Source organism: Photinus pyralis, unplaced genomic scaffold (genome assembly GCF_008802855.1).
Source record: "Photinus pyralis isolate 1611_PpyrPB1 unplaced genomic scaffold, Ppyr1.3 Ppyr1.4_LG9, whole genome shotgun sequence".
Lineage (NCBI taxonomy): Eukaryota > Metazoa > Arthropoda > Insecta > Coleoptera > Lampyridae > Photinus > Photinus pyralis.
This window is the reverse complement of record NW_022170878.1, coordinates 17,822,184-17,834,967: the sequence shown is the minus strand read 5'-3', so window position 1 is coordinate 17,834,967 and position 12,784 is coordinate 17,822,184. Positions and strand designations below refer to the sequence as shown.

The 12,784-nt window shown below is 38.1% G+C and overlaps 1 protein-coding gene across 1 annotated transcript; it reads right to left on the bottom strand.

The window, feature by feature from the left end:
- Positions 1-7,631: 7,631 nt before the first annotated feature.
- LOC116181456 lies at positions 7,632-8,276 on the bottom strand. The gene is made up of 2 exons (XM_031501833.1): positions 8,129-8,276; positions 7,632-8,079 (listed from the first exon to the last, which is right to left on the bottom strand). The coding sequence occupies exons 1-2, from the start codon at positions 8,183-8,185 to the stop codon at positions 7,702-7,704; spliced, it is 435 nt and encodes a 144-aa protein (XP_031357693.1). The 5' UTR covers positions 8,186-8,276; the 3' UTR covers positions 7,632-7,701.
- Positions 8,277-12,784: the final 4,508 nt, after the last annotated feature.

Genomic DNA, 12,784 nt, shown 5'->3' with positions numbered 1-12,784 from the left:
GACCTCCGACGCCCGACTTTCGACGTTCTCCTTCCGACTTCTGACTTTTGACTTCTGACTTGACTTCTGACTTTTGACTTCTGCCTTTTGACTTCTGCCTTTTGACTTCTGACTTTTGACTTCCAACTTTTGACTTCCGACTTTTGACTTCTGATTTTTGACTTCTGACTTTTGACCTCTGAATTTTGACCTCTGACTTTTGACTTCTGACTTCTGACTTCTGACTTTTGACTACTGACTTTTGACTTCTGACATTTGACTTTTGACTTTTGACTTTTGACTTTTGACTTTTGACTTTTGATTTTTGACTTTTGACTTTTAACTTTTAACTTCTGACTTTTGACTTCTGACTTTTGACTTTTGACTTCTGACTTTTGACTTCTGACTTTTGACTTCTGACTTTTGACTTCTGACTTTTGACTTCTGACTTTTGACTTCTGACTTTTGACTTCTGACTTTTGACTTCTAACTTTTGACTTCTGACTTTTGACTTCTGACTTTTGACTTCTGACTTTTGACTTCTGACTTTTGACTTCTGACTTTTGACTTCTGACTTTTGACTTCTGACTTTTGACTTCTGACTTTTGACTTCTGACTTTTGACTTCTGACTTTTGACTTCTGACTTTTGACTTCTGACTTTTGACTTCTGACTTTTGACTTCTGACTTTTGACTTCTGACTTTTGACTTCTAACTTTTGACTTCTGACTTTTGACTTCTGACTTTTGACTTCTGACTTTTGACTTCTGACTTTTGACTTCTGACTTTTGACTTCTGACTTTTGACTTCTGACTTCTGACTTTTGACTTCTGACTTTTGACTTCTGACTTTTGACTTCCAACTTTTGACTTCCGACTTTTGACTTCTGATTTTTGACTTCTGACTTTTGACCTCTGAATTTTGACCTCTGACTTTTGACTTCTGGCTTCTGACTTTTGACTACTGACTTTTGACTTCTGACATTTGACTTTTGACTTTTGACTTTTGACTTTTGACTTTTGTCTTTTGACTTTTAACTTCTGACATTTGACTTCTGACTTTTGACTTTTGACTTCTGACTTTTGACTTCTGACTTTTGACTTCTGACTTTTGACTTCTGACTTTTGACTTCTGACTTTTGACTTCTGACTTCTGACTTTTGACTTCTGACTTCTGACTTTTGACTTGACTTCTGACTTTTGACTTTTGACTTGCCGATTTCCGAATTTCGATTTTCGGACTCTGACGTCCGAACACCGATTCATATTTTCTTCCCTTTACCCCATCTTTTCTTTCCCTTGTCTGCATTTCTTTACCAGTTCAATTTCTTTGTCTCTACCCTCTATTCTTAATTTCGTCATTTCTGTTCTTCTATACAGGGTGGTGCTTAGCGCGACGCAGCATAGGGATTTCAATGGTAATTTCTTTACAGTCAATTACTAGCTCCCCTAATTATTTTAGAGCAAAAATCTAAATAGGTTTTTTTTAGAGAAAAAATACTGCAGCTGTTCATACATTATACATTTCCATTTTTTAAAACCGTAGAAATCGCCAGATGAAATGGTTCGTTTTACAATAAATCAGATATGCTTTGGAATTACCTAAAAACAAAGAGCGATCTCTGTTCATTATTTGCCTTTGTCGTTTATTAAATTTATACTTGTTTATAAATTACTTAGTCATAAAATTGGTTATCATGTATTTAATGGAAGAGAAAGTGGAAACGTTAACGTTGTTTTATGCTGGAAATAGAAATAGAATTAGATTTGAAAATCGTTCGACGTCAAACAAGTAGATGCGATGCGCTTGTAGTTTGTTAAAAGATTCCAAAGCATCACTGATCTATAAAAATATAATTTTCTATTTTGTCGATTTCTACGGTTTTGAAAAACGGAAAATTATAAGTAACAGTGTGAACAGATGCAGTATTGTTTTCTCCAATAGTATATTAAGATACAAGTGTATAATCAAGTCTTTAAAGCACGCGCAACGAGTTAAAGGGCACGACGCAAAGCGGAGTGCCTTTAACGTTGCAAGTGCTTTAAAGACCAATTATACACGTGTATCTTATAGTATTTTTTATTATACCTGCAGTATAATTTAAAAATAGGAAATACAATGAAGTCATATTGACGTTATACTCGAATACATGTCTAATTCAGTGGGCTGGGTGTTCGTAATTTCACGATTGTCATGGAAATGTCACTTGACGTTTGCTTATAAAAATCACCGTCTTTGTGAATTAAACGATTTCCGTTGAAAAAGATAATACACCGTCCATTAAATCGATTGTTGTAAAATCTAAACACACGTTAGTAGGTGTAAAATCCAAATCCAGTAAAGCCTATTATAAAGAATATGAAAAGTTGTTTCCATGGATGAATAGGAAGTTATTTACGAATAAAGTGCATCGATAATGCTGGCATATATGCAGGAAATGTCAAAGGTATTTAAATCTTCTACCTTTTGGTGCATTCATTCAAAACTTTAAAGCAATGCTGCGATTAAAAAGTGGAACAGATTTGGAAGCATACCCTAAATTACGCGTGTTTGTGAAAGCTTCAACCAAAGGATAGGTACAAAAGCCAAAGAAATGTTCTGCATTTACAGAAAGCGACCTAAGAGGATTTTTTTATTTCATCCAGATGACAGTTTCAAAAGTCATACTTGAAGTATCGTTACTTAGCAACTTAGCAACTTTAAAGCACGTGTGTTTTAAAGGCCCTTTTTCGCACGCATTTGAGTGTTTAAAACGGAGATTGTGATTCAGGTATAATAAAAAAAAAACTTATTTAGACTTTTGTTCTAAAATAACCACCCGGTATATTGCTTGGTGTTTATTCATTCAGACCCACTCCTTTTTACCACCTGCACCTTAGAAAGAGAGGTATTGCATTGGGGTATAAAATGCCCCCCCCCCCCCTCCCACACTTTTAGTTTCGGAAATACACGTAAATATCAGTCAAACAATCCGTGTAAACATCACAACCATGGTGCGCCAACCTTCTTTAGGTAGCAAATATTTGCGCATGCACACAGTATAAAAATAAACTTGGAAATGTCACGATAGCGTACGATTTACAATGATACTGGCGGAAACGTTTACGGCATTTCAAACAAACGTTAAATGAAGTTATTTAAACAAAGGCCAACTACACTAATTAAGTGAACGTCCTCTGCGAAGAACATCAGGACTGGAACGTGGTTATTGATTAGGAGCCGATGCTCCGCTTCTCAGTTTTTTAAGGTATATTTGGGTTATAGTCCAAATGTGTAAAATTGTCTAACCGCTTCATACGAATAATAGGCGCGATTCGGTTTAATGGCGATAACCATCCGCGCTTAGAATGTGAAACTTTTGGCAACAGTAGAATCGAGTCGCCATGCGTCGGTGCCTTCTGCATAGAGCCGCCGCAACGTTAACAGATAATATTGACGGTTTGAGATTGGTGGAAAAGGGCAACTGCTCGCGAATGTTGCGTTGGTTCCGTTTTGGCACGGCCTCACGGCAATATATGGGCAAAGAAATGAATACAGACGTATGTAGCGAAGCAAACTATTCCTGAATCGAAATTTGAGAAGGGCTGTTGTTCGAATCCTGACTAAGCCGCGAGAATTATTCTTCTTCTATTCATCTTCACTTATGAGTTGGAATGTATCCCAGAAAGCATGAATACCATATAGCGCCCTTGATGACGTAATTGTCCAAATATTTAAAGTTGATAAGCCAAAAACTCCCACCGCACGTTTAAGTATTTGGTAATAAGGGTGAAGGTGGCATTTCCCAAGCCTTTAAATATTTTCTGATATTACGAACTTACTTTCTTGCCATATCAGTAGGTATCAGACAAAAATAAAAAAAATTACACAACTGAAAATAAATAGTTAAATTGTAAGTGAAAATCTTGTCGATAAAAAAGGTTCTATCCTCTTTTGATTCGGACCCTTATTCTTTCTCTTTTTTCTTCTCGCCTTAAACCCCTCTTCACCTCCACTTCCTCTGTTTCTTCTCCTCATCCCCCTTCGTCTAATGTTCCCCTCCGACCACTTATTTCTGACTTCCAATCTACGATTTGAAAAAGTTTAAACTGCTGAGAACAGAAGTTAGTCTAGTAGTAAGGAAGCCTTTATTTAAGAGTTTCAAGTAAGTCTTTCTACCACCAAAGAGCCAATTTTACTATAATTGTATCTAAGAATTTACGTGCAATCAACGAAATCACAGTTACAACCGGAGTTTTTGGATTATTAACACTTCATGGTAATTAAGACTTCTTTAAATTGTTTCAATCGATCGCTTACTGCGCTGTATTTGTACTTTGGCCCTGATCCCTTTGTTTGATTGCTTGATTTTGTCGAGTAAACCTTGCTTCATCTGTTTTTGATCTGTTGTGTGTTTAATCGAGCCCGAATTACGACCTACATAAGAGTCCTTATGCTGAACTTTACTGTTGATACCTGAGATATGCCAGGCGTTCTTTGGAATTCTGGAGTCGGTTAAAAACGCTTTTGGGGTCTCTCTTAGGGGTCTTGAATGCCCTAAGAAACTGTTTGCTCTTTAACAGTTATAAAGCTTAACTACTTTCTAAGATCCTTAATATGGTTGTTTCTGATTTCTGACTTCTAATCTACGATCTGAAAATCTGCTGAGACCAGTCGGAAATGAGAGACCAAAAATCAGACATCGTAAATCGGAAATTATAATTTGCGATCAGAAAAAGGATCCTGAAATTGAAGGTTGAAACTCGGAAAAAAAAAAAAATATCGAAACTCGAAGTAAAAACCAGGTTTCATAATTCCAGAACCTGCCCTGCACCCCTCGAAACTCATGGTTTGGCACGCAAAACCGGAAGCTCAAAAACTGGAACTTGGTACATAAACCACAAACACTGTGATGCGGAATTTCAGGGCTACCCAACGCTGAATCTCCAAGGCCAAATGCCTTAAAGAAGCCTTTTTTTAAGCTTTCAGTATAAGTTAAAGGGAGTTTTTCCACCATCAAAGAGCCAATTTTGTATCTGTAAAAATTTCACTGCAATCGACCAAGTAAAGTGACATCAGTTGTTTTATGCGTCAGATGTCTTTAATTAATTTGTTTCAATCGATCGCTTACTACGCGGTATTTGATCCCTTTCAGTTTGATTGCTTTATTTTGTTGAGTAAACCTTGTTTCATCTGTTGATGATCTATTGTGTGTTTAATCGAGCCCGAATTACGACCAACATAAGAGTTCTTATACTGAACTTTAATATTGATACCAGAAATATGCCAGACGCACTTTGGAATTGTGGAGTCGGTTAAGGCTGCTACTAAAAGCTCAGTTCTTAGAGAGAGGATCTCAAGGAACCTAAAAGCTTCTGAAACGCTTTTCGGGTCTCTCTTAAGGGTCTTGGATGCCCTAAGAGACTGCTCTTTAACAGTTATAAAGCTTATCAACTACTTTCCTTAATATGGTTATTTCTGATTTCTAACTTCTAATCTACAATCTGAAAATCTGTAAATTGCCGATATCAGTCGGAAATCAGAGACGAAAAATCAGACGTCGTAAATCGCAAATTATATTTTCGGTCAGAAAACGGATCCTGAAATTAAAGGTTGAAACTCGGAGGTTTGGCACTCAAAACCGGAAGCTCACAAATTGGAACTTGGAACATGAACCACAGAAACGAGAGAGAGAGAGAGAAAAGAGAGTTTTTCCGCCATCAAAGAGGCAATTTTGTATCTGTAAAAATTTAACTGAAATCAACGAAGTAAAGTGACATCAGCTGCTTTCTTTAATCAATTGTTTCAATCGATCGCTTGTTGCGTGGTATTTGCACTTTGGCCCTGAGTCACTATTTTTTTTCAGTTTGATTGCATTATTTTGTCGAATAAATTTTGTTTCGCCTGTTTAATCAAGACCTAGATATGAGTTCTCATGCTAAATTTTTTTGTTGGTAGATTTTCATAGACTTTCAGAACCTCTTAGAAGCTGTTGGGATGTCTTCCTTATGTGTAGATCAAGATGTTGGTTGCACTAAAGAGTTCCTACTCTTTTAATGACGTATTTCGTGGTAATCAACGCCAAAGGTGTCGGGTTGAAAGTGTTTAAAAGTTTTCAAGGGGCTTAAGGGCCTCAAAAATTTTAAACGGTTCAAGAATGTCAGGTGTTTGCGGTTTTGATGGTTTCCTGACAGTTTCATAAGCGTCAAAGGTTTTAAAGGGTATCAGAAATTACAGACGGTTCAGGGCCTCTAAAGGTTCCACCTCCAGGTTTTGAATTTTCAAATGGAACACCCTGTGTATTTTTTCATATTTGGATTTCTGAGTCAAACTTGACATCGTTCGGTTCTTTTGCCAAATACTCTCATATTAGCCACTAAAACTTTGCGACTGTAATTTTTGGATATCACCTAAGGTCCTTAGATTAGTTTGGGTCCGATAATGGGCACCTAAATGCAATATTAAGAAATGTTTAAAAAAATTAGGTAGTCGTAAATAGTTTTAAAAAGGTCACATGCTGATTCAGAATTGTTTCAGAAATCCAAAAATATAAAAATATACAGGGTATTTATTCCATTTAAAAATTCGAATCCTGAACCATTTCCGGTGAAATCGGAAGTGAGCGAAAAAAGAACAATGTGCGAAAACTTTCCTCTTCACATACCATTTACTTGTACCAAATCTCAATTTGATACACCCAATACTCTAGAAGTTTAGCCAAAGATCCCTGTGCGGGAGAATGTCCAGATCCCCAACACTGTCTCAATCCTTCCACTAGTCTCTATCGTTTAGCCGTATGGAGCCCTTGCGGGCCTCTGCCTCTACAGCTAAGTGTACATGCTCTGGTCCCAGAAGTGCCTCCATAGCCAAAGTTGGCATGGTCTCTGTGTTGCTCTGTCCCGGGTCTTTTAAAGGGATCTCTCGAATTGAATTTCAATAGAACCCTCCATGTTACCACAAAAGGTCCTCCATGATCCTCGTCTAGATCTTGGACTACCCTAAGGGCGTGGTTCTAAACTGTAAGAGATGCGCCATCCCGGAGCCTAACAAGAGGGGCCCAATGCCCAATGGTCCTCACATTCGGCCACAATGCCCCCCTGCGGTTCCAGCGTAATCCTACCAGTCGAGGAAAAGGCTGTCAGTAAAATATCCGGGAAGGAATACACATTGAACTAATAGGAAAGAAAGAGGGTGGAGTTAAATGCCGGAAAATCGAAGATGATCGAATGGGGGAAGGTGAAAGGAAGACAAATGTATAGGGTACCAGATACAACGAAATAATGGGGCAAATGATCACCATAAGGGAATAAAAAAAGTGTCGAGGAAATAGGAGAGGGGAGACCCAAAATCTATTTTAGAATAAGAAAATACATTTATCTTGCAGCTTTCAGAGGGGTGCTTATCTTCGGAACGGAGGTATGGGAAAAATGAAGAAATAGAATAAACTTGAAGCAATAGTAATAGCAACGTTTATGATGCGGAAACGCGGGGAGGGGGAAGGAGACGTGGAGGTAAGAGGAAGAAAGGAAATGGGGACCTTGTGGAAAGAAAGAGGAAGAGATCGAGCACATGCTATGGGAATAGAAGTAGATAAAGAAAAACAGGAATAAAATACTGGAAGATAGAGAACAGTGGATGAGGATGATTTTATAAAGAGGGAAGATACACATAAAGGTTGGTTCTTGTAGTTTTATTTTTTGTAAAACTGTTAAATGGCGTCAATCAAGATTAATTGATAGTTCTGTTACGTGCAGGCGGTGATGGCGGGCTTTACCGCGGTATAATTCATAACGTAACTAACGCAGTAGTCGAATGCCCAAATCTTGTAGCATGGATCCAGGCACTTCACAACCGGTGCCATACACGTATCGTAAATCGTCCCTGTCACCCCCAAGACTGTTTTAATCATAACGTCTCTGTTAATGGAACCGTCCGGCAGGACCAATCCCAGTTTTCTGTACAGGCACGGAAAGTAGCACTTGAAGCACGGATTGGTGGGGTAGGTAAAGCTGGCCCATGTTGACTGTATGTTTTCGACACTCGAACCACTTTCGCAAGCACAAACAGTTTCGAATGGTGCGATTTGCTTTCGCCACGCATTGGCAATTTCCTCGGGTGTTGCCTGAAATGACAACTTTACCTGTGAATTGTTACACATAGTTTAGACTTACGGCCTGTGAAGCGAGGAAGGCTAGTGGAAGATAGACGAACACACGGAGCAGATTCATCTTCACTTATGAGATGAAATGTATCCCAGCAAGCATTCTTATTACCACGCATCACCCTTGATGAAGTACGTGTCCAAATATTTAAAGTTGATAAGCTCCCACCGCAACTGCGGGTATTCGGCAAAAAGGCTTATGCCAAAAATAACCGTGCCTATTTTGTACAAATTTGAAAGTGACAACATTAAAGCAAATTTATGGACGGGATTTAGTACGCAAAATGTTGGGAAATGTACCTACATTTACATTGCGTCAATAAATAACCCTCACTGGTTGACACTGCCTATCTAAGTCATATTTTGAAATATTCAATATTTACCGAGGTTATTAAGCAGTTACTTTCTTGCCACATCAGTACCTACTAGAGAGAAATAAGAAAATACGCCACTTAAATAAATTGATTGTAGGTTTCTGATCTCCTCATCCCCTTTTGACCAATATTTCTCTCGCTTTCTGACAAAATAATAAATAAGTTGTTTTTTCAATTTAAAATTTTCGCCGCCTTTTTCTGATTTTTGGATCTCACTCTCATATTTGTTTATTGCGTTCTGCTTCTTGACTATTTTTCGTTTTTTTCCTGACTCATTTTGCTCGTTTTAGTCCCCCATCGTCCCCCGACCCTACCGGTTAGCTTTCTTTGGGGCCCGTGAAGTTATGTCCATTAACTTAGCAGAGCAAGGTCAGCAGTTACAATCAAACATATTGCATGATTAGGTGCTAATTAACATGAAAAATGAAAAACATTTTTGTGTCATTTGGCCACAATTCATTCGAAATATGTGATACATTTCCAGAAAAATCAAAAAAGTAAGTCGTGTAATGAATTTTACTCTGCGCGGATAATTAATGCGCGATATACAGCTGCACTAATACCAGGTTAGTTATGTTAGTTATGTTATATTAGTTATTATATACTTATAATTGGAAGCCCATATAATTCTAGTTTAAGACACCGGAATAATTGTAACGATATCGTTCTTAGAAAAAGAAATATGATGGTGTAAAGGTAGAAAAACACGGATTTACTATCGTGGTTTTATCTGCAAAGACTTTCAACCTTAAAATTAATTATTCCCAGTGTTATTAAAAAATTACAAACACCATAATTTAATTACATGCACTATTGACAAGCTCTCAATGAAAATTCGTGACTCTATATTAAAGGGATCCGGACTAAAAATAAATAAATAGTGGAGCCGCGCGGATTATCCATAAGCCGTAATATAATAATAATGTCTTCAAACTTCCTCCTAAAGTCACGGCGCTTTTCTGCCTTATCTGTAACAGATAACACCACACAAACAAGAGGGATAGTGAATGTTTAACGTCCGATACTAATCAGGTAAATCCTAGACTATAACCGTAATTAATACTCAATCTGAATTAATAATAATGACTTTACACTAGCAAAAGCAAAATTTTGACTCAACCACGGATCATCCGTACAAATCGGTGTATAACTAAATTTCTATAAAACAGCAATGTAATTTGCCCTAATTCAAAATGTGAATAAGATAGTATGAACAAATTCTTCGGAGTGATACAAATAACGTAATTAAGAATCGTAATCGGTAACGACAAAAGAAAATTACGTAGGATCAGAATATCGAAACGATTCACAAAGCTAATATTCTCCAAAAGGTTTCGTAAATACTTGCAGTTAGACATGAACGATTAGGTACATCTCCAGCTGTACATTTTCGAAGTAGGTAATGTGATGTCTCACGTAACGTCGCCAATGTCAATCTCGCTAAGATGGCTTGTCCAGGTAAAATTGCGATGTTATCCACGTTCTGCGTAGGTAATTTTAGGTAGAATAACGGAAAAGTAATCCAAAAGAGTAAAGTATAAGAAGTTAAGAGAGAAGTTTAAGGGAACTTTGAGGGAAGATAAACCCTAAAAAATACGTACCTATTAAGAAAAATGCTGAAATCCATACCTCCCACTAATTCCTTGCAAACACAAATATGCAAAGCGTATTCAATGGAGCACAGGCACAGCACATCATAAATAGAAAGAAAATACTCCAAAGAGATATACTGATAACCAAAAAAGGTAGACACTAAGTCGAGTAAAAAGTAACGGCGTATCGAGAAAAACTTGCACGCAACAAATATGATGGCCAGATCGTCTCTGAAGGAAAGAAGTACAGGGAATGTGTATGCAGAAAAGAAAAAAGATCACGACCTCTAGGGGCGAACCAAAGAACTAAGGAAATAGCAAATCTACTATAGAAATAACTGACATCTAAACTAAACGGGTTTACAAAAGAAATACCTAGATAGAGCGAGAATACTAAATTTAAACGCTCTACGTCGAGTGAGAAATATAAAGAGGCGCAACTTGATTTGTCTTTGTCTTTTTTATCTCTCCATTCATTTTCGTCTAATTTTTTTTCGTGCTTTTCTTCATTGTTTCCACCTCCATACATTCGCAGATGATCTGTATTATTTTACCTCCCTTCTTCTTCTGCTTATCGCCCTTCCTCATTTCCAAATCTGAACCTCATAATTTTGCGGCAGTTCAGTGTAAATGTCTCTCCTGATTTCGAGGTTGTTGCAATTGAATTGTCTCTTCTTGTTAGTTCTTCCATACTCGGCTCCGTTTTTTGTCGCGTGCGTTGCTTTAGCAGTTCGCTTTCTCGCTCCACCGCTCCCTATTCCGATTCCCTTCATTTTTGTTCTCCTGTGTGGTTCGCCTGAGACCCACTTCCCACTTGTAGAACCTTTTTCGTAATTTTTCCAAGTCCTCTCATCCCCACTTTTCTGTTGGTTGGTATCTGGTCTGGTCTCCTAATCTTTGACTATTGATCCCTGATTTTTGTTTTACATCTTTATCACTGATTTCTGATCTCCGGACTTCTGATTGTGATTTCTTTTTTCTGGTCTTCGGTTCTCTGCTCCTCACTCTTGATTCTTGGACTTATGGTATGTAGATTATTGTTCCGGTTCGGTCTTTCTTCTGTATCTTGGAGACTCTTGTTCCTATTTTCTTACTTTTTTTTTTCTTTTTTCGTGTTTATGTTTTTAGGTTCCGTCACTTTCCTGACCTCATAATTATCATTACTATGCCGTGCTTCTAATATGTAGAGTTCCTTTCCCGAAATCTGAATCCTGGCTTTCATTCTCCGGATCTTCCCTCCAGATCTTAAAACTGGAACTCAATACCCCAACATCCAAAGCTCACATATGAAGCTCGTGACTTTAGGGTTGATTTTCGGGTTTTGAGGTCAAAGTTTTGGATTTGGAGTGTTTTAAAGTATTAATGTTTGTTTGATTTGAGAGTAGGTTGCTGGTTTTGAGCTTTTTGAGCTTTGAGTCGTGTCTTGGATTCGTGTTTCTAATTTCATTTTCAAGCTTCTAAAGCATATTTTGAGCACGAGTTACGGATTTTCGCGAGTTTTTGTACTCAAATATTGAGTGGAAGTTTCAATTCTAAGGTGCGAATTTTCAGGTGCAAGCGTCCAAGCTCTATTCTCTGGCTTTGAGCCTTGAGTAGTGAATTCCGATTCTTTGGTACCGACCCCTCGCCTCTTTTGCTTTCAATTCCCATCCTTAAGCTTTATGGTTCAGGTCTGGTTTCTTGTTTGGGTTTGGGTTTTAAGAATTGTGTCATAGGATTAGCGTTTTGGGTTTTGTTTATCGAGTCTTATGCGTTTAGTACTGAGCATTAATGGGTTTTTGTTTTTAGGCTCGGTATTGGAGTCTTGAGACATAGGTTTTGGGATTTGGGCCTCTCGATCTCGAACTTGTTGCTTTGATATTTGGGTTTCGCGAATTGAACCTTAAATCTTGAGCCTTAAGCAACGCGCTTTGATCCTTTGAACTTTAACTTTGTTTCCTTCACCTTCAGACCAAGCATCAAGTCCTGGATAATTTTTTGGTTCTGTCCTGTTTTGCACAGCTCTTGTGCAGATAAAACGCAGTTTTTTTTACCGAAATAGCTGTTGTTTTGACGTCACCAATGGATATATTTCTTGCAGACGTCTCAATCGCCCTTTGTGAGTACCCTGTTCCGACTATCCGTTCATGGGGTATAAGGAAATATACCCGATCACGATAAGAGGTCGAGGAGGGCTATGGTTGGTAGAAATCAATTCCTTTCGTTGAGACCTTTCGTTAGAGTACCATGGAACTAGTTCCACTCGCCCTCTTCCCCTCCCCCACACGTACTTTGATAAAAGAACCGAAAAAAGGTTAGTAGTTGGAAAACGGTTCCTTTCGTTGAGACCTTTAATTAGAATACAATGAGAGATAACATTAATTCCCCCTCCCCCCCCCCTCTCGGGCCCTGTCGCTCACTGATCTCGGAAAAGTGTCGCATGGGAAAGTTATAGTTTGTAAAAACCAATTTATTTCGAGGAGACCTGTCATTAGAATACCATGAGGGGTGGAACATGTGTTAACCCCCCCATTTTCTAAAGTTTAACTTGGCATTACTAAAGGCATGCGTATGCAAAATCTGAGACCAGCTGTTGGTTGTCGTATGTAAAAGTTATACACGTTTTATTTTCAAAAAACAGCATCTCAGGATATAATTCGTGGGGGGGGGGGGGGGAGGGGCTTTTAGACAGCGATATTTCATGGCCGACTGGCACGCCTT

What these genes read in the sequence shown, in the direction of transcription:
- LOC116181456 (XM_031501833.1), bottom strand. Translation starts at nt 8,185, where the DNA reads ATGAATCTGCTCCGTGTGTTCGTCTATCTTCCACTAGCCTTCCTCGCT. An exon ending in CCTTCCTCGCTTCACAGGCC is followed by an intron (nt 8,080 to 8,128) that starts GTAAGTCTAAAC and finishes TTGTCATTTCAG; the next exon opens with GCAACACCCGAGGAAATTGC.